This window comes from Parasteatoda tepidariorum, chromosome 3 (genome assembly GCF_982258835.1).
Source record: "Parasteatoda tepidariorum strain Cologne lab strain chromosome 3, Ptep-v5.0, whole genome shotgun sequence".
Lineage (NCBI taxonomy): Eukaryota > Metazoa > Arthropoda > Arachnida > Araneae > Theridiidae > Parasteatoda > Parasteatoda tepidariorum.
Genome location: NC_141757.1, coordinates 30,285,475 through 30,312,086, shown reverse-complemented (window position 1 = coordinate 30,312,086; position 26,612 = coordinate 30,285,475). Strand labels below are relative to the sequence as shown.

The 26,612-nt window shown below is 29.2% G+C and overlaps 1 protein-coding gene across 1 annotated transcript in view; it reads left to right on the top strand.

Moving 5' to 3' along the window:
• Positions 1-26,612, top strand: part of LOC107443826 (cell adhesion molecule Dscam1) — a 77,577-nt gene that overhangs the window by 44,850 nt on the left and 6,115 nt on the right. The window contains exons 8-21 of the mRNA XM_016057829.4: positions 257-664; positions 3,556-3,717; positions 7,023-7,310; positions 8,363-8,488; positions 11,999-12,172; positions 14,092-14,239; positions 18,029-18,177; positions 18,285-18,416; positions 19,682-19,852; positions 20,467-20,537; positions 22,180-22,420; positions 24,153-24,320; positions 24,706-24,792; positions 25,359-25,417. Coding sequence (XP_015913315.3) covers positions 257-664; positions 3,556-3,717; positions 7,023-7,310; positions 8,363-8,488; positions 11,999-12,172; positions 14,092-14,239; positions 18,029-18,177; positions 18,285-18,416; positions 19,682-19,852; positions 20,467-20,537; positions 22,180-22,420; positions 24,153-24,320; positions 24,706-24,792; positions 25,359-25,417 — 2,384 coding nt within the window. The remainder of the gene's footprint in view (positions 1-256; positions 665-3,555; positions 3,718-7,022; positions 7,311-8,362; positions 8,489-11,998; positions 12,173-14,091; positions 14,240-18,028; positions 18,178-18,284; positions 18,417-19,681; positions 19,853-20,466; positions 20,538-22,179; positions 22,421-24,152; positions 24,321-24,705; positions 24,793-25,358; positions 25,418-26,612) is intronic.

The following is a 26,612-nucleotide window of genomic DNA, read 5'->3' as shown; positions in this document are numbered from 1 at the left end:
TGATTCTATTTAAGCAATTTTTAGAGAATTAGAATAATTTAAGCAATTTTTCTAATACAGCTGTGCTTTTATTAATATTCTTTAACCAAAAAAAATAAATTTTTCTCACATTTATTTTAATTAATTAAATAGGAAATGTTTCATTCGAGTTTTGTTAAAGTTAAAAACTATCTCTAATGTTTAGTATAATACATTCTTTGTAAAATCTAAAAAATATAAAGCAATATTCCAATGCAATTTTGTTTCTGAAATTTAGATATTGCTCCAGTATTGGTTTCAGCATTTCCAGAAAACATCGTACATCCAGGCGATGAAATATCTCTTCAATGCATTGCAACTGGTAATCCAACCCCCCAGGTGAGATGGTACTTTGAGAGCAAGTTGATTGAGGATAGACCTCGCTTTATTGTCAGTGATTACGTCAATGGACAGGGACAAATACTAAGCTTTCTTAATGCTAGTGACATTCACCTTAAAGATAGCGGCGAATACCAATGTCACGTCACCAATGAAGTCGGAAGTCTGTTTCATTCAAGCCGTGTTAACGTGGTTGGACCTGCTTATATCAGACGAATGCCGAATCTAACTGCAATTGCAGGAGAAGACTTAGTAATTCGTTGTCCTTATGGAGGTTATCCAATTAAAGAAATTATTTGGTTGAAAGGTAAATATCCCAATGTGTTCTTAATTATAAAATAAATGCAAGGCACTTCATTATAGAATGACAGGGAATATTTTTTATAGAATATAATTTATTTTATTTTTATATTTTTATTTTAGATGGCATTCTGCTGCAGCTCTTCGGAATAATTTTTACAAATTTAGAAATAGCTATATTTGATATTAGCTACTGAAATAATCATTTATAAAGAAAATTAAATTACAAATCCTTCCATCATCCATCCTTTATGCCAGCATGAGAGATGGCATGTGCTTTAGTCTCCATAGAAAACAATTTGGAATAATTTTAAAACTTTTGAAATTTATAAGGTGAATAACATTTTGCAATAATTGGTTGCTTCAACTTTTTAAGTATCCTAAAGCAATGCGCTTTATTTCCATCTGAAAAACCTACATTTATTCTAAGGAATTAAAATATTTCTTGCGAGTTTCAAACCATTTTCTTTTTCATGCATTATGTTCTGTACATGGATTTTTTATGCAAAATAGATTTATTCAAGTGCGTAGCCGTTTTGATTGATTTTCAATAAAATTTTTAAATAAAACATTCATTTCTGCATTTTTTTGATAGCATAATTCTTTGTCTGTATTTTCACAAATTCTTAAATTTATTCTTCGTACCATTCGTATTGTTCGCAATAAAAAATTCCAAACCTAAATTCATTCCTAAAACGTTGCTCCTGGATAATGCCAGGATTATTTTGAGTTGTTCTGATTGATGTCCAAAAAAATGCCTAGATTATAATAAAACACTTTCGAATATTTTAAAGCATATCTTTTGTATTTGTCATTTATGGTACATCCATAAAGGAACGCCACCCGCATCATAATTATTTTGACAAATTTTTCTGTTATTCCATTTTATAGATTGCATTTCAAAGCAAATCAAGGTTTTATGCGTTTTACAATAATTATGTATTTAAAAAAAACATTCTGTTAATACATTTAAAAAGAAACACTTAGAAAAACTTTATCTTAAAGTTGGCATTTAAATCTTGTATGTCTTTAAATTTAAGTATTCAAATATTCCAATAATTGTTATAGCTAATAATTTTTTAGAATAAATTCCTATGGTAATTGTAACAGATTTCCCCAAACGTTTAACAAAACGTTTGATGAAGGAAAGCATCAAAACATCCAGAATATAAAAATGATGCGCAAAAAAAGGAAAAAACAAAGTTTCTAATTAAAGTCTTTGAGCTAGAAAAAAACACGTTTAAGTAGCGGGAACATTTTTTTTCATTCTTATTTTATAAAAGTATTAGCGTTTCATACACTGGTTTCTCTTACTTATAATTGTAAACAATTCCGTGTTGATTATCTCTTAACATTCGAATGATGTAAAAAATTTTAAAAAACAACATTATATAAGCTCATAAGTACTGTGGTTAGAGGGTGCCTAGAAATGCTTTTGCTTTGAAAAATGTATACTACTTTGTGTTAAAACACCAAATGCAGGTACAAAACAAAAATACTATGCAGTTATCACAAGAACTCCTCTACACAACAGACTTGCCCTATAGTTGCTACTGTGTTTAAGAAAATATGTTATATCGAATAGAAATGTAAGATTAATTGTTCCACATTGATTGAGTTGGGATAGTTATGTTATTCCTTCAGCTGTTAGAGATAAGAAATTGTTTTACCTTATTTACCATAGTTAGAAACTTTCGAGTTACATCATGAATCTTGCTATGGAAAATATTCACTCATAAAGAGAGAGCATGAAATTAAAAAAAAACAACAACAGTTGAATATATTTTCGGTTGTCAGATGCTCTAATTTCCTAATTCAATTATTGATCCTCTGATATTTTGGTCATTTATTCAATTTTAAATTTCTCTGAACTGATTGCAGAACGTATTATTGAACCGAATCCGTCTCCGTTATTTATATTTCTTGTGCGACATTATTCAAAAATTTTGTATAAACGCATTCTTAGTTGTCTTAGTACATATATTATTCAAAAGGTGACCTTAAAAATGCAAAGTAATTAATGCAAAGATATTTTAAGATACCAAATCAGGAACAAAAATGTACTTTCTCTGATTAAACAAACCTTTATTTCAAAAAATTCAGATTTCGGGCCTTTAAAATATACGGCGGTTAGCCGTATCATGGAAGTATGGCTCCAATAGTTTGGTCATGGGAGCGGATCAAAGTTTGGAACACTTAATGTAATTTTACTTTTCGAGTATTCCGCCATACATCGAGAACTTTTTTTAATTGAATCAGAAATGTTTTGCACATCAATTTGAAATTTGTTTATCCAAAGATGCAAAATTCTATTTTGAATAATTATTTAATTTTTATTATTTCATATAATAATATTTTAAACAATTTTGAATTGTAATTTATAAATAGTTTTGCACCATTTTTAAGAATTGTAATTTTAAAAGGCAAAACTTTAAATTTGAATAAAATGGGTTGAACAATTCCTGGATTTTTAAAGAAGTTTTTCATTTAAAAAAAAATCGAATTGCTTAAAAAATTCTCGAAATATGATGAAATATTCAAAAAGTAAAATTAGCATTAAGTTGTCCTAGCTGTGAACCGTCCTCCTGCATAGATTGCAGCTACCACCTATATATTCCAAATGCATTGATAAGAAATATATTTATTTGGAAAACGCACTTTTGTGTTCTGATTTCGTAATTTAAAGTACCGTCTGCGATAATTAATTAGCAAATTTAAAGTCAACCCATTGGAGCATAAAGACGGAGTTTTAATGCGGCAAAAGTAATTCCGTGTGATTCGTTTAATTGTTCCAGCATTATACATGTTTTATGAAATTTATCTATTTGTTAAGATGATTTGATTAAGCCTCGTGACTTATTAATACTTGTATTTGGTTAACTGTAAATGTATTTGAAGGTGGCAACATCCTTCCAATGAATCACCGTCAGAAGATCAGCCATACAGGGAGTTTAAGCATTCACAGTGTGGAAAGGATGGGAGATGAAGGTGAATACACTTGCATTGTTGCCGATGAGAAAGGTGAAACAGCGAAATCGACAATCCATATATCTGTTGTTGGTGAGCATTCAGCTTCATAGTTATTTAATAAATGCAAGGTTTTGTTTACAACTAATGAACTAATTAACTGAAAAATGAATTCGTAGTTTTAAATTTAATTCTTTATTTATGTCTCTATGTGAGTTTAACAAAACTGCTGCACGGGGAAGTGATGCAAACTAATTTGTAAATGGCGATTTGTATATTGATGTAAGTATCATATAGTACTTGAAATTTAAAAAAAAATAATTCTAACAAATTTCGCAATTAAATACGAAAAAAATCTATGTCTAACGTATCATTTTAATTAGAAAGCTCAATTTTGCACAATGACGCTTCTTCTCTTTAAAATGATTTAGAAATCAATAAAAAAATGCCGTTGGAATAAGTCAATTTTTTTACTCGTTATTTCCTTGAAAAAGAATTTTTATTTCCTATGAGCTGAACAATCTGTCATCCCGATGAGCAGACCTAGTGCGTTCTCCAGAAGTGGTATCAACTCTTTCAGGATTGCTACAATGGGTGAGATACCGTTGGCCATGTTAATTTGGACGTCTAGTTTCTGTCACACTAGATGGCAGCACCGTGATTCTATTTGTCTAAATTTAAATAATATTTCTGAAGTGCACTGGGAATTTAATTTTGCCGGAAATGCCAAGAGCCAATAAGGCACTTAAGGATATATTTTACATGCCGCATAATCATACGACATGGTCGCTGAGGATTTTCTGAATCCCGAAAATAGGGTGTCTGGGCCGGGGATAGAACCCGCATACTTGGGCTCAGAAGGCCGACGACAAACCAACTGCCCCACCCAGCCACCTTTAAAAAAGGATTACCATGTAAATTATTTAACTAATGTAACTAAACCTTTGTTTATTACCCAAGATTAACTATAAGAAACTAAATCCGACTTCTTTACAGTGAGAAATATGATTAACTTTAGTTAGTAAACTCCTGTTACTTAGATTATATTACCAAAACTTGTTTTTGATTTATTTTAGGAAAAAGTTTAAAACTTCTTTCTTTAGCAGTGTAGTTTAGTTTAACTGAAACTGTAATCAGTTTTATACAGTGACGTACTTTTTTGTCAGAAAATGAACAATGCGCTTTTCATTGTTTAGATTTTCAATTAGTTTTCGAGCAACAAAATAGTTAAATTATTTTCATGATTAAACGTCAACCTACTTCTGCAACTTTTTTACACTTTACCCCAAATATAATAAATAAATTAACATAAAGTTTAATCTATAAGAAAATATTAAATCTATAGTTATAAACAAGAGCTAGGTAAATAGAGTGAGCGAAGCAATTTGAATTGACGGCGTAAACTGTTTCGGGGTTTTATCGAGCATTACGAAGAAGGACACTGAAATCACTGATTTATAAATTAATGAATTTATATTTTTAAAGTTCATTCTTACCTTTGAAATAGAAAACTATAAAACCAATTTTTTTTAAATACAGTCATTTTTGGAGGTTTAAAAATTGAGTCTCGTCCTCCTTAACTCATCTTCCAATTTTAGCCTGAAGTATTCCTATTAAAGAAAAATAATAATAAAAAATAAAATATAAGATTTTGTTAAATTACGTCCAATAAATTATACTATACTCTCCGGGCATAGCAGAAAACGAAAGAAAAAAATATTGGAGTTACATCAAAAAGGAATCCATTAATATTATTTTTTGATGTAATGATTTTAAGAATCTTTTCAGAAATCATATTTTATGATTGGTATTATATTCTTGTAGATTTCTAAAGCAAAAGTAACTTTTCCTTTCGGAGCAAATAAATTGATTTTGCAATGAAGATATATATATTACGCTTTAAAACATATTTCATTTCGTAACAGGGAAAGAAGAGGGCTTACATTTTATCTAATTCATGAAGAACATTTTATCACACATGTTTTTATTTTTTATTATAAAGTCAATTTCTTTTATCTTTTATATCTAGACACGATGATTTGTTTCACCGAATCTTGTGTCAATGCAGTGTAATGCTATAGTATACATCAAATATATTAAAATATTTTTTTTTAATATCCGTTAAATTTAGAGTTGGAAATCCTCAGATAAAAAATTAAAAAATATTTAACAAAATCAGATTTTTTTCCAACTCGTCCCAAAAAAGTCTGAAATTCGACATAATCTCACACCTAACGACATGTTTATTTTGCGGACGTAAAAATAAATTTATGTATGCAAAAATTTCTTATTTTATTTATAATCCTGTTTTGTCGACAGATGGAGTCACAAAACGATGATAAATTTTTTGTGGTACTGGCTGTCAGCATATGTGAGGATATTTCCATATCTCAATAACCGTATTCACTAGAATGCTAAATTGTTACTTCCTGGTTTTTGCGCAGTTCTAAAGACCTGTTTTTACGGTCCAAGTAATTGAATCCTACGACTTGGAGCAATTTCTCTAGAATCCCATGATTTGGAGGAATTTTTGTGCTCAAGGAATTGGATTGATTGTTTCACACTACTCAAGTTCTTGAATGTCACGGATTGTACGGATAAAAAACATGCTCATACAAATTGGTTCTAATTCCTGATTATAAAAATCATGCTTACATAAAGGCAAAAGTACAAAATAAAATCATAATGATACAAATGGATCCAAACTGATTAATTTATTTGCATTGGAATATGAAATGACAACGATATGCAACGAAATGAAATAATCATATGCGCTCTCACCGATGTCATGAAACTTTAGAAGCTGATTAATTATGGAAAGAAAAATTAAGATGGAAAGTAAACCATTCTCCACCATCATTCAAAGACTTGGACTAAGAACTTGGATGATCTTTCACATGATCCAAGCTCTAGACAAAACAAATTTTCATCAATTTCAATTAATCTTGGTCCAGCAACTTGGACCGTAAAAACAGGCCTTAGGGACCCTTAATTACCCTTCTTACGTAAACATCCGTTATGAAAGTGGAAACAGACCGGTCAATTAGTTATCAGGGGTGTTAGCCAGAAGATACACGCTATCCATTTAACCCTCAAGTTCCATTGCGTAAAATAACCGCTCCACTTGCTATCTCTACTCCCCTTTTTGATTTTGGCTTTTCGATTCACCTTCGTTGGCTGTTTGTCAGCTTTCCATAGTATGCGTGGGCTATCAGTATTATATACATTGTTTTTTTTTTCCTTCCACTCAAGGATTTTTCTCATAGTTTTCTAATTGCCTCGATGTGACTAACGATTATACTGGTAACTTTTCAATTGTTTCACAAATATATCTTGTTTTAAAATTAGTTAGAAAATTAAAACTTTTATTTAAAATAACTATGTGCCATGTTCTACAGTTCCTCCTGTGCTCGAATCTCATTTTTTTCGAGATGTTGTTCCGGTGGATGAAGGTATACGTACAAAACTGATGTGCGTTGTCACAAAAGGAGATCCTCCCATCTTCATTCAGTGGTTAAAGAATGATCAGCCATTTGTTTCCCACGGTGATTTAACAGTTCAAACCTTCGAAGATTCTTCCATTTTGGCATTCAACAAAGTGTCTTCAAGTGATCGAGGTTTTTATACATGTGTGGCTTCCAACATGGCCGCCTCGACAAACTTGACCACGCAACTAATTGTAAATGGTAAGTTTAAATTTTTAAGAATAATGTGTATTTATATTGTTCCTTTTACATATTGATCCTAACGAATAAAAAAAGGGCATTACTTTTTTTTAAAAAACAGACATTTGCAGCTAAGTTGTTTAGCTTTATTATATTTTAAATTAGTGTCTAATTTAGCGTAAAAGTTAATAATTGAAGTTAATAATTTCGGGATTCATTCAATAGTTACTGAATAATTTGCACATTAGTTTATAACATAAACGTTATGTGATCCATTTTTGATTAATTTATATTATGAATTATCGATAATACTAACATTTAAATCAAAAATGACAACAATGGGTTTTAACATTTTACTCATTGCAATTAAGGTCAGTAAGAACAAATGAAAGAGTGGAAAAAAATCCTAAAGCAGCAAATTTGAGAGTGGAATTTAGAGGTTTTGCAAGAATATAGAAACATATTCCATTCTTTCTAGACTATATGTTGACTGATCTCTGTCGATTTTCCTCTTAATGCTAAATCTGCAAAGTTGCTTATGATTTTTCTCAATATTCTTAAAAATATATATTTATTGAAAGTGGACATTACAGACCTGGTTATCAGTTTTTCTGCTTATTAATAACAAAACAAAAGCAACCAAACCCAATATTCAACAGTTTAACTGTTGTAAAATAGCCACTATCCCTGAATAAAAACTTTTATTCAATTCCTTTTCTGAACTCTAACAAGTCGGAAAAAAATTGAAAATACTTTCTGTATATTTTTGTTTTCACAGTTCTCATTTCTTACATGCAATTTGCAGACATTGGAGTTTTGACAAGGTGGAAAAGTATATACGAAACTCATGTAAAACGATGTTAAATTTTCAGGTCTATATTAATAAGATTAATACGGACAAACTTTAAGATAAATTAATATATTTTTGTTATGTTATTAGTTCAGTATTTAAATAACAAATTTATGAATGAATTTTTCATAATATTTATAAATTATGTATCATTATATTTCATGCTTTTAATTTGTTTATTTTCGAAGGAAACCTAATTATTCGAATTGCAAAATTTTTATAGTACCACCTACATGGACTATAGAACCAAGAAATGCATCAGCAGTACTTGGAAATACAATTTGGTTAGATTGTGGAGCAGATGGTTTTCCAGCTCCAACTATCTTGTGGAAAAAGATGATTCGAACAGGTAAATGTTACTACTGATATCGTAAATGTTTCTTAAACATTTCTCGCGCGTTAACAGAAAAAGTAAAGTACTTATATGTAAAATTACTATTGAAACTAATCCAAGCATAAGCTAAGCAATTCCAAGCTAAGCAATTCTCTTAAGTCATACATTATATAATCCTTTACAATTTTTATTCCTTCAAAATATCTTTCTTACTTAACACGAAGACAGGCAAGAACCGCGTAAAGCATAAACAAACTAATTATGCATAAAAGTTGCCAGTTACACAAAGCAAAATGAGTTAAAATAAATTACATTAACAAATAATCAATCATTTGCAATCATAAATCAATAAATAAATAATTTATAAATAATAAATCGAAACAGTTATATTTCAACAATTGCAGTGTGTGATAAGGCGCTGTATTTATTTAACTTCTCGTTAATTAACGTTCTAATTTAGGTGGAAAAATTTAGCTCAACTTTAACGCACCTCTTTATTTATGAACGATCAGCTGACGCTGACGTCATAGGTCACATGTCTGGTTATGTTTGATCTTTTTCTTCTCGAAGTGCAAATACCCAGTAGTCGAAATTTTCAAAAGTTATTTCAAAATGTTCAGAAAATGGTTTCCTTAAAAAAAGAGAAAAAAAACCCCGATAGGTCACTAGTTTGTTTCTATTCATTTTGATTTTTTTCAATTTCTTTTTATTTTATTTTTGGATTAATTCATCTCATGGACTTTTTCTTCTTTTTTTATACATTCGCAAGAAGAATGTTAAAATTAGCTTTAAGCATTCTTTTAAAAAAACTTCCCCATAGCTAAAAGGAAAAACAAAATATTTTTGCAACGTAATAAGCTTTGGGTTGAAGTGAACAGTTACACGAAAAATGAGGCTGAAAACAGTTGATTACAATATTTAAAAATGTATGGCGTGAGGCTTAGGGCATTTTCTAAAAAATGAATACTTCCTAACTAAGATTTATTTTTTTAGAATATTAAGATGTATGTCCTTGTAACACGCATTACAACTAGCTTTTATAATATCAAATTAATGAGATTAATGTGGTCAGCGAATTTCCCAAAGTTATTTTTAACTCAATAAAAAGTACGAACATTAAACATAACACATTTCTTAGACTTATAGATTATTTTAAACATTGTAATTACTAATACAATATTTATAGCTACTTTAATAGCTTCTGCTAAAATTTAATATGTTTTCTTCTTTCATGTAAATATAAATTACACACAATTGGTCTTAATCACGATATTTGATAAGGCACTATCGGGAATAAATGATGACATACATGTTATTTTAAAGCACTTTAAATTTGGTGAAACGTGACTAAAAGCAATAAAACTAATAACGAGTACTTGCATTTTTAACCAAAATTTCTTGAAAACTTTTGTAATCTAGCTTGAATCATAGATAAAGAAACGAGAATTTAAAAAAAACAAACTTTGATGAGAAAAAGTAATGAATTCCTAAAATTGAGTTCTTCGGTTCTGGGGTGTGTAGGACGGTATTTTTTATCAATTATATTTTCATTTAAAGATTAATAAAGATAAAAAATATATAATACTGGTTTTAAGATTTAATTATACTTATCTCTCAAATGCAAACGTGATTTGTTTTACTGACTATATTTTAAATCATCTTATAGTATTTGGATATATATTTGTCATATAAGGTTACTAACGTTAATTATAAGGTTACGAATACATATTATCGATTAATTTCGAAATTATGGATGCATAAAATATATTGGAAAGTGGGGTAAGACCATGTAGCTAAGATATAGAGGCCTATTTCAACTAAACTGCTCGACCCCAAAACTGTCAGATTTAATAAAAATGACAATTAGTTATGTACAATATATCATCCTTGTGCCTTGGTGGTGCAGGGGATAGAGCGTTCGCCTTCTAATAAGGTGAACCGCGTTCGCGTTCCAGTTACGGCTGGTCAACACGAATTCCACACCTGGCTTGCACCGAGCGAAGTGCTTACGTAAAATATCATCAGTGGTAGACGGAGCATGGGATAGAGTCCCCTTAAAGTCCGACTAGCCGTGGGAGTATTTCGTGGTTTTCCTCTGCATATAAAGCAAATGCAGTTTAGTTTCATAAAAAAGTCCTCCACAAGTGCAGATTTCTTCCAATACTTCATCCAAGAGTGTTCCCTTGTCCTATGAATTTTGTTCAAAATTACAGAACTACGTAGTTGAACATTAGTTGTCGTAAACCCAAAATTGGGTCGGCTGTTCAACGACGACACTAAAACATATCATTCTTGTACTGGGATACTTTTTATACAAATTATTTTCTGCTATAGAAAGCAAAATCTTCCGATCTTATCACATTTACCGGGGGCATATGAATATTCTATCAGAAATTTAGAAATACTAGAATTTTAGTGAAAAAGCTGCAGAAAAAGCTATCTTATAAGAAAATTTTGCACGATAATGTAACTTATGTGAATGTGATTACATAAATATTATGTACGACATTCAGATGTAAAAAAAATTATCTTCTCCCACCACTTTATTCAAGATTTCGTGGAACCAACAAAAACAATTTCCTTATTAGGTCCCCAATTCTCTTTTTTTAGTTAAGAAAATACATCAACGCACAATCAACACAATCAACATCTGTTTTATTTTTATCTTCTTCATCTTAAGAAACATCAATCATCATGGATTTAGGTTTTTCTGATAAAACTGTTTTGTTATATTGGTCCTTCATGCACTTCTCTTATTTCGTTTTGGTATTTTTTTTATCTTGAATCACTTGAAAGCAACTTTTTCGTCTTTGATATCATTTTTTTTTAAATCATTTAGTTTTCTTTATCCTGATTTTCTAAATCGGCATATATGGCAATTCCAGGTCTTACGCATAGCGTAGATGATATGGAAACGAAGGAGAGCCACGCTACTGCAGGACTAAATACTTATTAATTGTCAGTTTGTGAATCATTAGTAAACGTATAATAATTTGGTTTAAAAATATTTTCTATTATTGTAATCAGGAATAAATATGGACAGTTTAAAGGAAAAAGAAAATTGGAGAGTTGCTGAGCGGAAACAAATTTATTTACACATATGAATTTAATAACAAAAACATACTAATATGGTAGGTTCTTAATATTTTTTTTAAATATTTCTTCATCAATTGTTGGTGCAATCTGCACATTTGAACTAAAAATATTTAAAAAAAAATAGATTGTGGATTATTTCTCATGTTTGTACTTCAAACAAAAATAAAATATTCAAGATTCTAAAATGCCAGCATTATTAATAGTATATTATTAGTATCTATGACATAACAAGTATCTATGATTTCATACAAATTTATGCTTTTCGTATATAACTTTAAAAATTTGCATACTGTTTATATGTTATATTCGACCATGTAATAGTTTTCTTTATGTGTAAAAAAAAAAGCTTAAATTTATATTTGACTCATAGGGAAAATACATAAATAAAGGGAAAACATATGAAATATGAATAAATTCATTCTATTTCAGATAGCAGTGCAGGTGATTTTACATACGTTCATTCAAATAGCCGAGCTCACAGATACAACAATGGCACGCTAGTTTTGTCTGACTTGGATGAAAGTGATTCCGGATCCTATCTCTGTCAAGCAAATAATGGAATCGGTTCCGGACTCAGCAAAATAATATATCTCAAAGTTTTAGGTAATAAAAAAATACACAAGTAAATGCTCTTCAATTTCTATTTGAAGTGTTAATATTTTGCAGAATTTAAGGATTTACGAATTTCACGTGTTAATATTTTGCTGAATTTAAGGAAATACGATTTCTCATGAAAGTTTTAACGAAATGGTTAAATGGCTTTTTTTTACAATTCTCAGGCAGTTTTTAATTAAAAGAGAAAAAAAAAAGATAAAGTTTTGATGCACAAAAATAAATTTAAAATAATGTAAAAAATAAATGAGTTAAATAAAGCAGATTTTTAATCGTTTCCATCTTTTTATATTGTAATAAAACACTTTTTGTATCAAAATATAAACTGAAAAAAAAAATCAGATTTTTAATTTCAATTTTTTTTTCTTCTGTGTCAGAAATGCAAAATTTAGTTTTCATCTATCTACCTGAGAGCAATTTCTCGGCAACAAATTATTTATTTGCTATTTTACTATATTCAACCAAAACAATCAAATAACAATAAAAATGAATGATATTCAATCTGAGAAAATAGTTTATTGATTGTTTTTACTTAACACAGTTTAACAGCCAGTATTCTATCCGAGCCAACTTGGCCCAACTTTTAAAGCTATTTTGTTTCGTGCAGCTGACGAGTATATACTGTAGCTGAGAGGCTAATCAACCAATATCATTACAGTCTGAAAAGGGGTTTAAATCCCTGCTTTAATGCTACAATATTTTTTTCCATTCTTTCAAAACATGAAAATTTTTTGGCATCTTATACTCTTTAGTTAGTAACACTGGACTGTTAGAATACAAAGTTATCAATAACTTACAAAAGGCGTCTCACCCACAGGGCTCCAATGTCCGTTTTAGTTTTTGTATGGTTTAGAAATTATGCTAGTTGCAAATGGTCACTGATGTGTATAGTTTTGTATTTTTAATTGCGCCAGTTGTAAACGGACTCAAAACTTTTAATGTAAAGAAAAGTTCCTTATCTTAAAATTTATGGTTAATTGTATGGGCATACAGCTGCCAGTTATTTTACCGTAAATTCAGATTGATAACTCTAACAGTGTATTGGTCAAATGACTTTCCTAGCTGTAACTTGTTTGTAATTTCCTTACAGAATCGCTATTTCATTCGGCATTTGGCTGTAAAATATGATTTATTGTAGCATTAAAAAAGTATTAGGATCGCTCTGGTTAACAAATTCTTAGGCCAAACATAGAGGTTTTAAAAAATATGGCATTATTTTCCTTGAAATATGCTTAAATAAAATTTGCTAAGATATAAGCGATTTTCAATCATGGAAAGTAAAAATTTCAATTAAGAAGTGAAATGGGGGATGGATGGTAATCAAACGCACAATGATAATGATGCATAAAGACAATCGTGCATGAATGGTAATGTGGAATAAAATGGTCATTCTATTTAAATAAATTGAACCTTTAATCCATTATAAAAATATATCATTAAACTGAAGTGGAATAATGATATATTTTCAAAAAGTCGAATTTACTAACAATCACTTAAAGATAAAAGTTTAGGTTGAAATCTTTCAATGAAAAGTTTGTACTGAATTAATAATACTCTATAGATGTCTTCAGATAACTCATAAATAGCAGCAACATAAACTTAGTGAAAATCTACATCACAGTATCAATAAAAAATCTGTATTATAATGGTGCGTTTATATTCCTTTGTACGGACAGGGAGAGAAATTATTTGTACTTTAACTTTATTTACATTATTTGTAACATTATTTGTACTTTAACTTTAACTTTATTTAATCAAATAGCTTTTTTATAAAATTATACAGTCATTAAAGAGCAGGTATATTAGTTCCTTAAAACTCACTTAAGTATGATGAGAACAAAATGCGATGCGTGCAATTAAAATCGAAAGTAAGGAAATATAATACAATGAGTTATTTTGTGTATTTTCAGTGCCTCCAAGAGTTAAGGATCCGTATAAAACTAAAATAATAAATGAATATTCCGATGTAATTCTGATATGTACAGCAAACGGTGATCTACCAATGAAAATGAAATGGCTGAAAGACAATTTAGTTTTGAAAGCAGATGATGACCCGAGGTAAGCATCATAATTTTCTTCTACAAAAACCAATTAGTAATTGATTTTTTTTCTCTCAATACTATTTTATCTAAATTAATGTAGATTTAATAAGAATTATTAAATATAACCCTAGAATATAACATAAATATCATGTGTGGTAATTTTTACTTCTTCAAAAATAAACATTATCTTGAAGCGAAATTTATGGTAGAAATGTTCAATGCTATATATATATATATATGTATATATACATATATATATATATATATATATATATATATATATATATATATATATATATATATATATATATATATATATATATATATATATATATATATATATATATATATATATATATATACTAGCTGACCCGGCAAACGTTGTCTTGCCATATGAATTATTTCTAGAGTATAAAAATATATCTTATTTTTTGTAAGTGTGTGCGTATGTGGTATGTGAGTGGCAGAGGCATGGAGCGCTGTGAACGATGACGGAAGGTGAAAATAACAACGCACCAAATAATAATTTTTTTAATTTATTGCAACTTTTTTTTATAAATTATATATACAACGAATTTTGAAGATATTAGTAAACAATATTAATCTCTTAGTGCAATGGAGTGTACAATATTTTTTGTCATTCCATCTTTAGCTAACGCAAATAAACTGGATGGTTTGCCCACTCGAGAGCATGCACGTCCGTGTGAAAAACATGGTGTGCTCAAATCTAAGCCACAAACAGACATTGTTTGGCCTTGAGATTTATTAATAGTCATTGCAAAGGCCAATCTAATGGGGAACTGAATGCGTTTAATATGAATTGGCACATCTATGGGTAGAATAGTGATTCGTGGAAGTTATTCACTTTCACCTCGAAATTTGCCATTTAAAATAATGACTTCGATAACGTTGTTCATTAATTTTTTAACGACTAATCGCGTGCCGTTGAACAGCTGTGGTGGGTTCAAATTACGAAGTAAAATAACCGGAAATCCAACTTAAGTACTAAATTATGCCGTGGTATGCCTGGTAAATCCAATGAGTTTAAAAACTCTGTTGGAAAATATGCAGCTTCAATAGGATCGCAAACTGCATCAACGGATTTATATTTCACCAAGCTACCTGGCAATAACTGTTGTATCTTCAGATTCAATGCGTTGACGTCCACATTTTTTGCTGCTAAAATCGCCCTTTCTGCAAGCCACTCATGATTAATGTATTGCGTGTGCAAATCGGGAAATATTAGGTTAATGAGATCATCTTGTGAATCAATGATTGTGCTGAAATCGTCCGGTAATTTTATGTATCCAGTCTCATCCTTAGTAACTTTTCCACCACCGGTATCTAACAGTTGTTTTGAGAATGTTTGAGCAGATAGATTTTGAAACATGTGGACTCGCATATTTACTTTTAGTTGAACTTTTTCAACATTACGCCACAGTGGAGATGATTTCGAGCAAGCATTGATCTCATCAGCGTACGTTGAACGCGGAATGACGGGAAGTGTTTGTCTGAAATCACCTGAAAGGAGTAACAGAGTGCCGCCAAATAATTTGTCATTGTTTTTTATATCTTTCAATGTCCTGCTCAACGCCTCAAGCGAATGTTTGTGTGCCATAGTGCATTTTCATACCAGATGATAATTTTACAGTGTTTCAACACTGTGGCCATAGACGATTGCTTTTTTATGTTGCACGCTGCGTCTGGGTTGTTTTGAATAATTAGTTGCAGCTTAAATACTAATGAGCTGTTCTGCCTCCATCCAAAAAAGTTGCCGCAATGCCAGATGATGCAACGGCCAACGCGATGCCATTATTTGATCGTATTTCAGCAAGAATTAGCGAAATAATAAATGTTTTGACAGTTCCACCTGGTGCATCCAAAAAAAAAATCCACCTTGTCCTGCCGAAACTGTGAGCATAATGCGGTCATAAATGTTCTTTTGTTCCTCATTCATCAGTGGAACATTGCGAGTGACAATAGCTGCCATTTCTACCGTATTGTATTGAAGTTCACGATTCATGTCATTGTTTAACAAATCAGATGCACTTCGATTTGGCGAAAGCATACCGAAATGACTGAGAGGCAAATTGGCAATAATAATGCAAAGATGCTCAATAGCAATCAGTGCTTCATTGTACATAGCATCGCTGAATGCTATCGTTAGATCGTTGCAACGTGTGCGACGGTGATATCGTATATCATCAGTCTTCGAATCTTTGTGATTATACCATAAAGTTTCTATTCGCCCCGGGTAACATGTAGTTAATACTATAGCGAATAGTAGACGAATTTGCTTTGCAGTACAGTTCAATGCTGCTTCAGCAATCATGCATTCCCACTGGTTGTCGTCTTTCAGCAAGCCGAGTGCAAGACATGCATCTTTTTACGTTGGATGCTGATGTCCATCGACTTTACGTATAACTTGAAATGACAATGAGTCGGTGACATTAACCAACAACAGTCGAAGATAAAAGTACTCAGTCTGCCATGGATTGACTGTAAACACTCTCCCCAGGGCGTTTGATTTGAATAAACCGGGACATGCTTCAACCGGTGTGCTTTGCTTGCGGGGTGTCCATTTTTTTGTTTGAGCCCATGTGAAATAGTGTGGTACTTCTGAGTAGAGTAATGTCCGTGCAAAGGCACCAAAAGCATCCGCACGATTTCACAATTCAAAAAAATTCGGTTAGTGTAGTTTTTGGTGGATTTATATCTCGGACAATCGCTGTCTCGTTCGTGAAATATACGCTCTGACCGTTTTCAAGATGGACGGCTAAATGAATAACGGTTGGATCATGAATTAGGAATCCAAAGTTACGCCAAACAGCTTCATTAGAGCTGATGTACCGGCCAATTTTTTACAGCGTTATTTCGTCGTTGTTATTCACTGGAAGAGTAGTCACATTGGTATTTTCAACTCGAAATACTGCCATATTATATACTGCCTTTATTCACACACTTGCAAATATATTTGATGCTCTTCTTTTAAGGGCGAGCATAAGTATTAAAGTTTAATATGACTTGTTGCAACGTGCGTGAATATTACTTTTGATTAATTATGTTTCTATGTCTAGTTTGGAATCGTTTAAATAAAGATATATTTAAAATATACGTTAAATCTGTCCAAAAAATGAAAAAAATTAGTTATAAACCTATTCTCAGACCTACAGAATATACATATAAAATTTCATCAAAATTGGTCGAGCTGTTTAGGAGGAGTTTAACCACTAAAACTGTGACAAGAGATTTTTATATATATAGATATATATATATATATATATATATAGAATTTTTTTTTTTCAAAATAAAAAAAATTATCCTTAGAAAAAATTTTTTCTTTATAATGTATCTATATCATATATAAATAAAGTGCTTATAGCTTATATCAAGTAAAATAGTTGTTAAAAAATATATTTTGGAAGAATATGAAGTTAAATATATTTTAGTGCAGACTTCAAAAATAAACATTTTTATAATATTCTTTAGCACTTAAATATTATCTAACGGGCAATTTAAAGACAACATTGAACGCCGACATTTTTTATTTTATTTAAACATTTTATACACTTCTTATTTTTATGTATTTTCCAGAGATCAAAAAGTTAAAAAACTAAAAAAAAAACAAAAAAAAAACAACAAAAAAAAAACAAAAAAAAAAAGCAAGTAGGCTTTGAAATACCCAAAAACATTGCAGTTTAAAATAAAAAGGTAAAATTTTATAGGTCCTCGCTTCCCCATTTTTTTTTTCAAAAATGTTTCATAAAATTTTTTTAGCTACTCCAATGATAACTTTTATTTTCAGGTACGCCATCAGGGTTGAAACAAGGAAACTCGAAGCCACGTCTGAACTTCATATAACAAATGCGACTCGTAACGATAATGGGACGTACTCTTGCCACGCCGGAAATGATTTTGGAGTTGATGAGGCAGTCACTAAAATGATTGTTCAAGGTACTGTCTTTTTGTCTAAAAGAAGTGCAGACTTAATTTGACATTCTTTTTAAAGTAAAATAGGTTCATTTATTGTATTATTTCTAAATGAGTGTCTCCATCATCAGGAACACCTGCTCCACCATCAAATGTTACGGCCATGAACGTGACCAGTCGATCGGTCTACCTTTATTGGGATGTTTCAGACAATGGAGGCAGCCATATTACCGGAAGTATAGTGCAGTATCAAGTCATTTCCGGTAAGAGACCATTGCTGAAAATGTATATTACTTATGTCAATAAATAATACATCTATATATTTAGATCAATTTTTATATCATAGTTTCTTAATACAAATTTACTTTAAGTTTTTAATTCTCTGTGCCGTGTAATAATTTCATATAGATCAAAAATTAGATCATTTTGATGAAAATTGAAACTATTTTGATGAAAACTGAAAGGGGGCAGTATCACATAAGAACTTCACAAATGCAAATTTTTAAAGAATTTTTTCTCAGAGATTGTTCAGCTGATTGCATTCAACCTTTGGTTTTTCTTGATTTAAAAGTATACAATTTACAAAAAAAATTATGTCGTTAAAGTTAAGACTTATTATATATTTGATGTATTAAATTATTAAAATAGATATATATTTTTTTAAAATTTTTTTTTACTAATGACTACCTGTGTTAACATCCCTCAATTCAGGCATATGCAGGGTGATTTTGTTGACCTCTCTTTCAGGGACACCATATTACCATATTAGGCAGGTTATTAAAAAAATTTTATATGTAAATAACACGATTAAAGAAAAATAATTGCCTAAATATTTGATACTTTTAAATATCGCCACAGGATACATATGAATGAAGGAAATCAACACATATGAATAATACCTATGAACAAGGGAAATAACCGTTTACACTTTTAGCTCTCTTTTTTCTTTCTACTTCATTTCACTTCACTCTTGAGACTATATTTTTCTGATAACGGTAGCCCTCATTTTACATTTTTTCAGTGTCAACAATTTAAACCCAATAAAATTAAGGTTGTTTCTTCAGTTTAAAATAGATTTCTTACTCGGCAGGGCTACTTAAAAGATTGGCCTAAATAATTAATCCACGTTTTTAAATTGTAGAACTGGAAATATAATACGTCTTGTTTATTTTTTCAAGGATTGCGCATTGTGCGCAAATTATAACAATTCAATTAAAGCAATTGATTTTTGAACTTATTCAATAGAAATTAAATTTTGAGTACTTTCCTTCCAAATTGTTCTGTTGCTTTTACTGCTGGTCGAACATTAAAAACGAATCGCAAAAATTCTTAATACGTTAGAATGAACAAAACACCGTTCTTCCACTGAAAAGAATTAAAAATTTAAATTTTTTAATGATTCATTGTTTTTTTTTTACTCCTGAAAACATTTCAATATCAATGATCCAATCATACTTATTCCTTAGGTGATTGATTAAAGATAAATTTTTAACTAAAATACTTACTTGTTTACTTATTATACTTTTAGAAAAAGAATGGAATGATCGGACATCCCAGCTCATAGTATCTGGATCCGACTCAAGAGCTGTTTTAAGAGGCTTAAATCCTGCCACTGCATATTTCATTAGAGTGATTGTCCAGAATTCGGTTGGAAAAAGTAAACCCAGTGAAATTATAGAAATTATAACCGAAGAAGAAGGTATTCTTTGTTTTCGATGTTTATACTCTAAAAATTACAATTATCTGAACTAAACTTTTTCATAGCGAGGAGGGGCGCATACTATTTCCACATTACTTATTATGTCCAAAGTAAAAAAGATTAACAACCCAAAACACAACTTTTATTAAATATGTGTTAGACAGAGAATTCAGTAAAAAATACATAATTTCTTCGCATTTCCAATTTTCCGTTTTATGAGACCCATATATGTGAAAAATTATAACACATAAACAAAAATTTAAAAGCTATTTACTAAATAATATATATATATATATATATATATATATATATATATATATATATTTATATTATATTTTTAAATTGATATTTAGTAATTCATAACATTCATAACATTAAACTCAACAGAACAGAAATAAAATTCAATTTGCAAATTAATCCTTCAGATATTTGAAACAAAACCAAAGCAGCCTTTTCTTTTGTTATTTGTATATATTATGCTCTTTCAAACACATTTATTGCCTATTTAGTTATATTACAGTATTTGGTATTATGGTATAGAATATTGCGGCATATAATATTTTATTCTTTTAGTAAACTGCAGCTAAAAATTTATAAAATTATATTCTTTATAGTTCCTTCTGGGCCACCTTTGGAAGTCCATATTCAGTCTACAGGAGCTCATTCGATGAGAATTTTGTGGAAGGTAATGATTAAAGAATTTAATTTCGATCATCAAATCATATTTCTTAAAATCGTATTACAAACATATTATAACAAGAAGCATTTAAATTAAACACATAAGATGCAAATATAATTCTAAGCTATGTGGTTAAAAAATCAAAGGCTATTATTATACAATTATTTATTTTTGAAAGTAATCATTGCAATAAGACAGTATACTTTTTTTACAGATGATAAAAAAAGTTAATGCGAGTTATAAGCAATTACAATCATGAAACGAGTAAAAATTAAACTTACATTTGAAATAAAAAATTAGGCAAGAATTATTTTTTAAATCCATAACTTCTTCATTATTAATATAAAACTTATGACATTCCTACATCATATCATTTATACTAATCATTCTCTGTCTTATAGCATAAATGATTCTTGCTAACTAATCTTTTTCTAATTAATCTCTCTGTTGTACAGATGGTTTTATAAATATTATAATCATGAGTGACAAATCAACTTATGAAATTAACTTAATTAACACAAATAATTATTTAAATATACATGATGGTATCAAAGTTTAACTCTTCGTTCTAAAATTACAATATAGCCTAAAGAAAATTATTGTTCAACGTAAAACTTCCAATATTTTTTTTAAAAAGCAAGCATTGAAATCAAAGAGTGTACTATTTTTTTACAGATGTAAAATGTAAAAAATAATTAATGCGGTTTATAAGCAATTACAGTCGAAAAAAATAATTTAAACTATTTAATAATTAAAGAGATTGTGGTGAAAGAGATGAAAATTGTGTGTGATGATACTACCTGAATTATGTTATTTATATCCTTCTTTGATCTTATTATCCACACATACTAAATATACTTTAAATAATTATATATTACAGATTTTAAATATTGAGTTTAAATTTCAAATATTTAAACAGATATTTTCCCCGAAGCAATAAATACCTTAGAAGCATTTTAACGAGACAGTTTTTGTCTGTCTGTGTTCTTCATTTTTAACGATGATAGTATATATACTTTTTTCTTCAAAAATGTGCACATAGTAATATCTTTAATTAAAAAAAATGCGTTTAATAAGTAACTACTGTTAGCAAAACTAATAGTTCAAACAAAGCATCTTCCTTATTAAAGATATTGAATTTAGTTTATTATGAATCACATAAGCCGAAATTCGAATAACTAGGCATAAGACTAATTAATTCAGCCACTATATTTTTTCAGTAAGCTGAGGAATTGTTTAAACAGTAAAAAGAAAATTTATAATATTAAATTAGTATGTATTCATTATTTTAAATTACATTATTTCAATTTGGATGGGAGAAAAATATAATTTTAATGAAAGTTTCATATAACTATTAACTTATTTCCTTTTTTTGCGATTTAAGGATTTTATTTGAGTATTAAAAATTATAATACAGGATTGCTATTCATAAATAAATTAATGAAAATTAAGCGTAATTTCTTTTTTAATTAAAATGTAACTACGTTAGCGGGCGTAACTTTCCTACTTTAAATATTTTGAAATTTTAATGCTGGAATCAACATCGAAATAAAAAAATAAATTTTTTAATACATTTTACTAATTTTATATTTACTATATGTTCTTATATAGGTTTTGAAACGCTTTTAACATTTTTCTTTGATTTCAGCCTCCACTTGACGAATTACAACATGGGATACTCAAAGGCTATTATGTTGGTTATAAGCCATCTTCTTCATACGATAATTACACTTTTAAAGCAGTTAATCATAAGAGCAAGATTGGACAACAATCCACGTATATAACAGAACTAAAACCATTCACAGAATATGATATTTTCATCAAGGCATTCAACTCAATTGGAGCGGGACCAGATTCGACTGAAATTATGGGAATGACTTTAGAAACAGGTACAAACTGTTATTTCTGTTCTATATTCACCTATTACTATCTGAAATTAGAAAATAGAAAGAATAAAATAATGCATTTATTTGTAAAGGGAAAATAAGGAGAATAAAACGAAAATATCTGCGTAAAAAATATAAATTGATTTTCCAAAGCTCAGAAGCAATTCATAAAATATCTGCACTCATTTGTAAAAATCATTGAAACCAGAAATTGATTTTTACGAAGGAGTTATATTTTTTAAATGTAAAATTTAATTTCGATCGATTCAAAATTTAATTCAATTCAAAAAGTTAAAGTGTACGATCGAAACATTTTTATAGTTTCTTAAAATTTATCGCTTTGAAAGAGAGATCCAGGTTTATCTGAGGAAAAACAAGCAATCGTGCAAAATACAAATGATAATTAGCCTCTAATCGCTTAGTGAAGGAAGCCCCAGTCGTATTTTATGTTGTCTGTGAAGTTACATTGGCTAAACCTGTTTACTGAATATACGAATAATACGAATAATGCTAAAACTATGCGATTATAATGCTATACGAATAATGCTAAAACTATGCGATTATAATGCTATACGAATAATGCTAAAACTATGCGATTATAATGCTATACGAATAATGCTAAAACTGACCTTTTCCGACGTACCTTTTCTCAGCATCTACACAAGATATTGCTTCATTTTTTTCACTGAATATTTACATATACATGTTTAGACTGTGATAACATAAAAAGTTTCATTATTTTTGATCAAACATCTTTTATTGCTAAAAAAGTGCTCCTGTTAATGCTAAAACATTATCATAGCATACAACCTATTTAATCTCATATATCTCCACAGATCTCAAATTAATATCATAAGTAGTTTCTTAGGAAAGGCACATCGGTCAGCTTTATCTTTATTGATATATGCCCTACTGACTCCAATTAATTTTAACTACAGCTCCAGTAGTACAGTAGTACAGTAGTTCCGTAAATTCCACCCTTGATATCAATTTTTAGGATTTTTATCAAATATTAAAATACAAAATTATACACATTTAAGACCTCAAATGTAATAATCACCATAACAGGTATAATTAGAGGCTAAAATTAAATACGTGCTTCTAATAAATAATCGTCAACTCCTCGTTGTTTTCTCCGGTTATATAACTCGTCTTGTTTCTCACTAGACCTGGCCGTCTGCATTGAATTTGTTAGATTTAATAGCGTATTGTTTTTTCTTCGAATTAAAATTAATTTTCAATCTCCAATGCTTATATTTTAATGTTTTCATTTTTAATGAGGATTCTAGAATTGAATATTAAAGGTGGTCTTTCCGGAGCACCCTGACATGTGGTTGCCAAGGCGGCCTAACACATTCAGAAACGAGGAGAGGTGTGTCTAACCCCATTTCACTGACATTTCAATATATTAAGTACGCTCTTCACTACACGAATATTTGATGTTAGTCAGGAAAATTCCGTCCTTAGGTAAACGAATTATTCCGATTATAACGTTTTCCTCCTACTATCAGATGCATCATACTTAATAAAAAAAGTATGATTTAGTGCTTAGAAATAATGTTCAAACACTATTACTTGTGAACAAGTATGAGTGCTTTAAGGCAATTAAATATGCTTTGTGTATTTTTCATAACTTTTTTATATGGTAAAAACTAGTGACTGACTAGAATGAATACGATTGCATAGATAAGAGTTATGTTATTGCTCTTAAAAGGTTATTTTGCATATTTTTCAGAACCGACATCGTATCCAGCGTATGGAAAAAGTGAAACAGACGTACCATTTTACATGAACGTAACTTTAGTGATATCCATTGTAGTGTCATCACTTGTGTTAGTCATTCTAATACTCATCATTATTGTATGTTTGAGAAAACAGTCTAGGCATGGTGATGAAGATTCTGGTAAGCACTAAATATTCGATATTTAAATAATAAATTTTTATCATCATTTTCGTAAGCTTTGTTTCAATCAATTTAAAACAGTCTTAAGAAATGTTTCGAACATAATATTTCTTGTAACTGATTGCTTAAATGCATGGAAATTTTTAAAAGTGTGTGTTCATTCGGCTTACTATAAAAGTTATAATGTTTGAGGCTCTTAAATATTTTGAAAATAGTATCGTTTTTTTTCCTTCAAAAATGAAGTAATCAGATAATAAATAGTCCTCCAAAACTTTTATTGAGTTTTAATAAAAATAAATGCTAACATATGGAAGTGAAGAATTACAAAATTTTCGTTAGTTCAAAACTGCAATTATTCATATTTTACCTTTTTTTCTTTTGACAGATTATGAAGCTACAAAGGATTTGTCTTTGATGAATGAGATCAATAAACAATTTTATATGAATTCAGAAAAAATTCCATATCCTTCAGGTAATGCATAGATATAATCCAAAGCATTTAAGTTAGTATTTAATTTATTATCGCCATATTATTTTGATGTACGTTTCATCATTGAGAAGAAAAACAAAGATTCCAAATACGTACTCAACGAAAACAACTTCTAGTTAAATTAACACGCTATGTGGTATTGACATTTATGTTAACGAACAAACTTAATTTGGGTAGTAGAAACCAGCTTTTAGGTAAAAGTTACCGAGATTTTTCGTGTTCCCATCGAGTCTAAAACAAGGAGAATTTTACCATTTTTTGTTAGTTTCAACCATATTTATTTCACAGTGCTCATAGTTAAACATAAGTAGTACGCTATTTTCTTATGTAACTAATGTTAAATAGATTTCAGAGTCGTTATTACATTATAATTTATCCTTATTTTAAAATATATAAATATTTATGCTCAACAAAACTGTTATTTGTTTGTTTTTTGTCGTTTCATCAGTTTGCTGGGAATTTCAAATAAACTGATTGATAGTCATAAACAAAATATTTGTAGAAAATTCAAATTTACTTATAAATTTTTCACTTTTTATATATTTTAGTGGATAAAGCTGATTTTGAAGATCGATATGTGCGTATAGAGCCAGTTTCAATCAAAAAGGTAAGAACATAAGAAATAACCGTCGGTATTTATATATAAATAAATATATAAAAAGCGCTAAAATTTCCCACTTTAAAAAATCAACACTTATTAAACTGAGTAAAAACATTTCAATTTAGTTAAAAAAAATGTGTTGAAGAATTTATAAAACAGTACATGGAAAACAGCTTATGAGTTTCATATGATATGACAGCATATGACTGCGTTTTATCAAAGTAATTGCTGACAGAGAAAATTCATATTAAAATGAAAGCGAATATTGTGTCAATTGAGAAAGTTTTAAGCAATTTAAAAATGTGTTATTAGTGTGCAGCGATTATCTAATTAAACTCATTGACTATTGTTTTTATTTCAAAGAAGTAAATAAATAATTCAAAGACAAGTATTTGGAACGAAATATATCTTAATGTTTTTTATTATTCTATTATTTTCTTTAGTTTAGGTTTTACTTTCAAAAATTTGTGCAAACCTCCACCTATAATTATTCGCTAATCTATTATTTAATATAAGTATGGAATATAAGGACTTTCTTAAATATAGTCTTGTAACAGGAATCTGTATTTGCTCATAATTACCCATCGGAACAAGGAAAACGAAAAATATATTTATTAAAGCATATTTTATTTTTATTGCCAACGAGTAAAAAATAAAGTTGCATTTGAACTAAAAATTTAGGCATGAATTATTATATAAATGCATAACTTCTTCGTAATAAATATTAAATTTACGACAGGCCTACTTCAAAATAGTCATATTAATTATTCTCCGCCTCTTACAATAAAATATTTCTCTCTGGATATTCTTTTGTTTCAATTAGTTTATTGTAGACGTGGTTTAATAAATATTATATACGTAAGTGACAAATTAACTGATGAAAATAATTTAATTATTACAAATAAATATTTAGATATACAAGGGATACTTGACATTAACTCTTCATTCTTACATTATAAAATGGCTGAAAATAAATTAAAGCTTGCGGCGCAATTTTTAGAGTGAGTTTACAATTTACTGAGACCTTTACTTTTTAAGAGAAGCTTATTTGTCACATTATTTTACCAATCTATGACAAAACTAAGCTACATTATAATGGAGATAGAACAGCATAATCAATTTATAATTTCAATTATAAAAATGATAATGGAATAAAATGTCTTATTTTAAACATTATTTAAATTTAATTGCCAAGAAAACT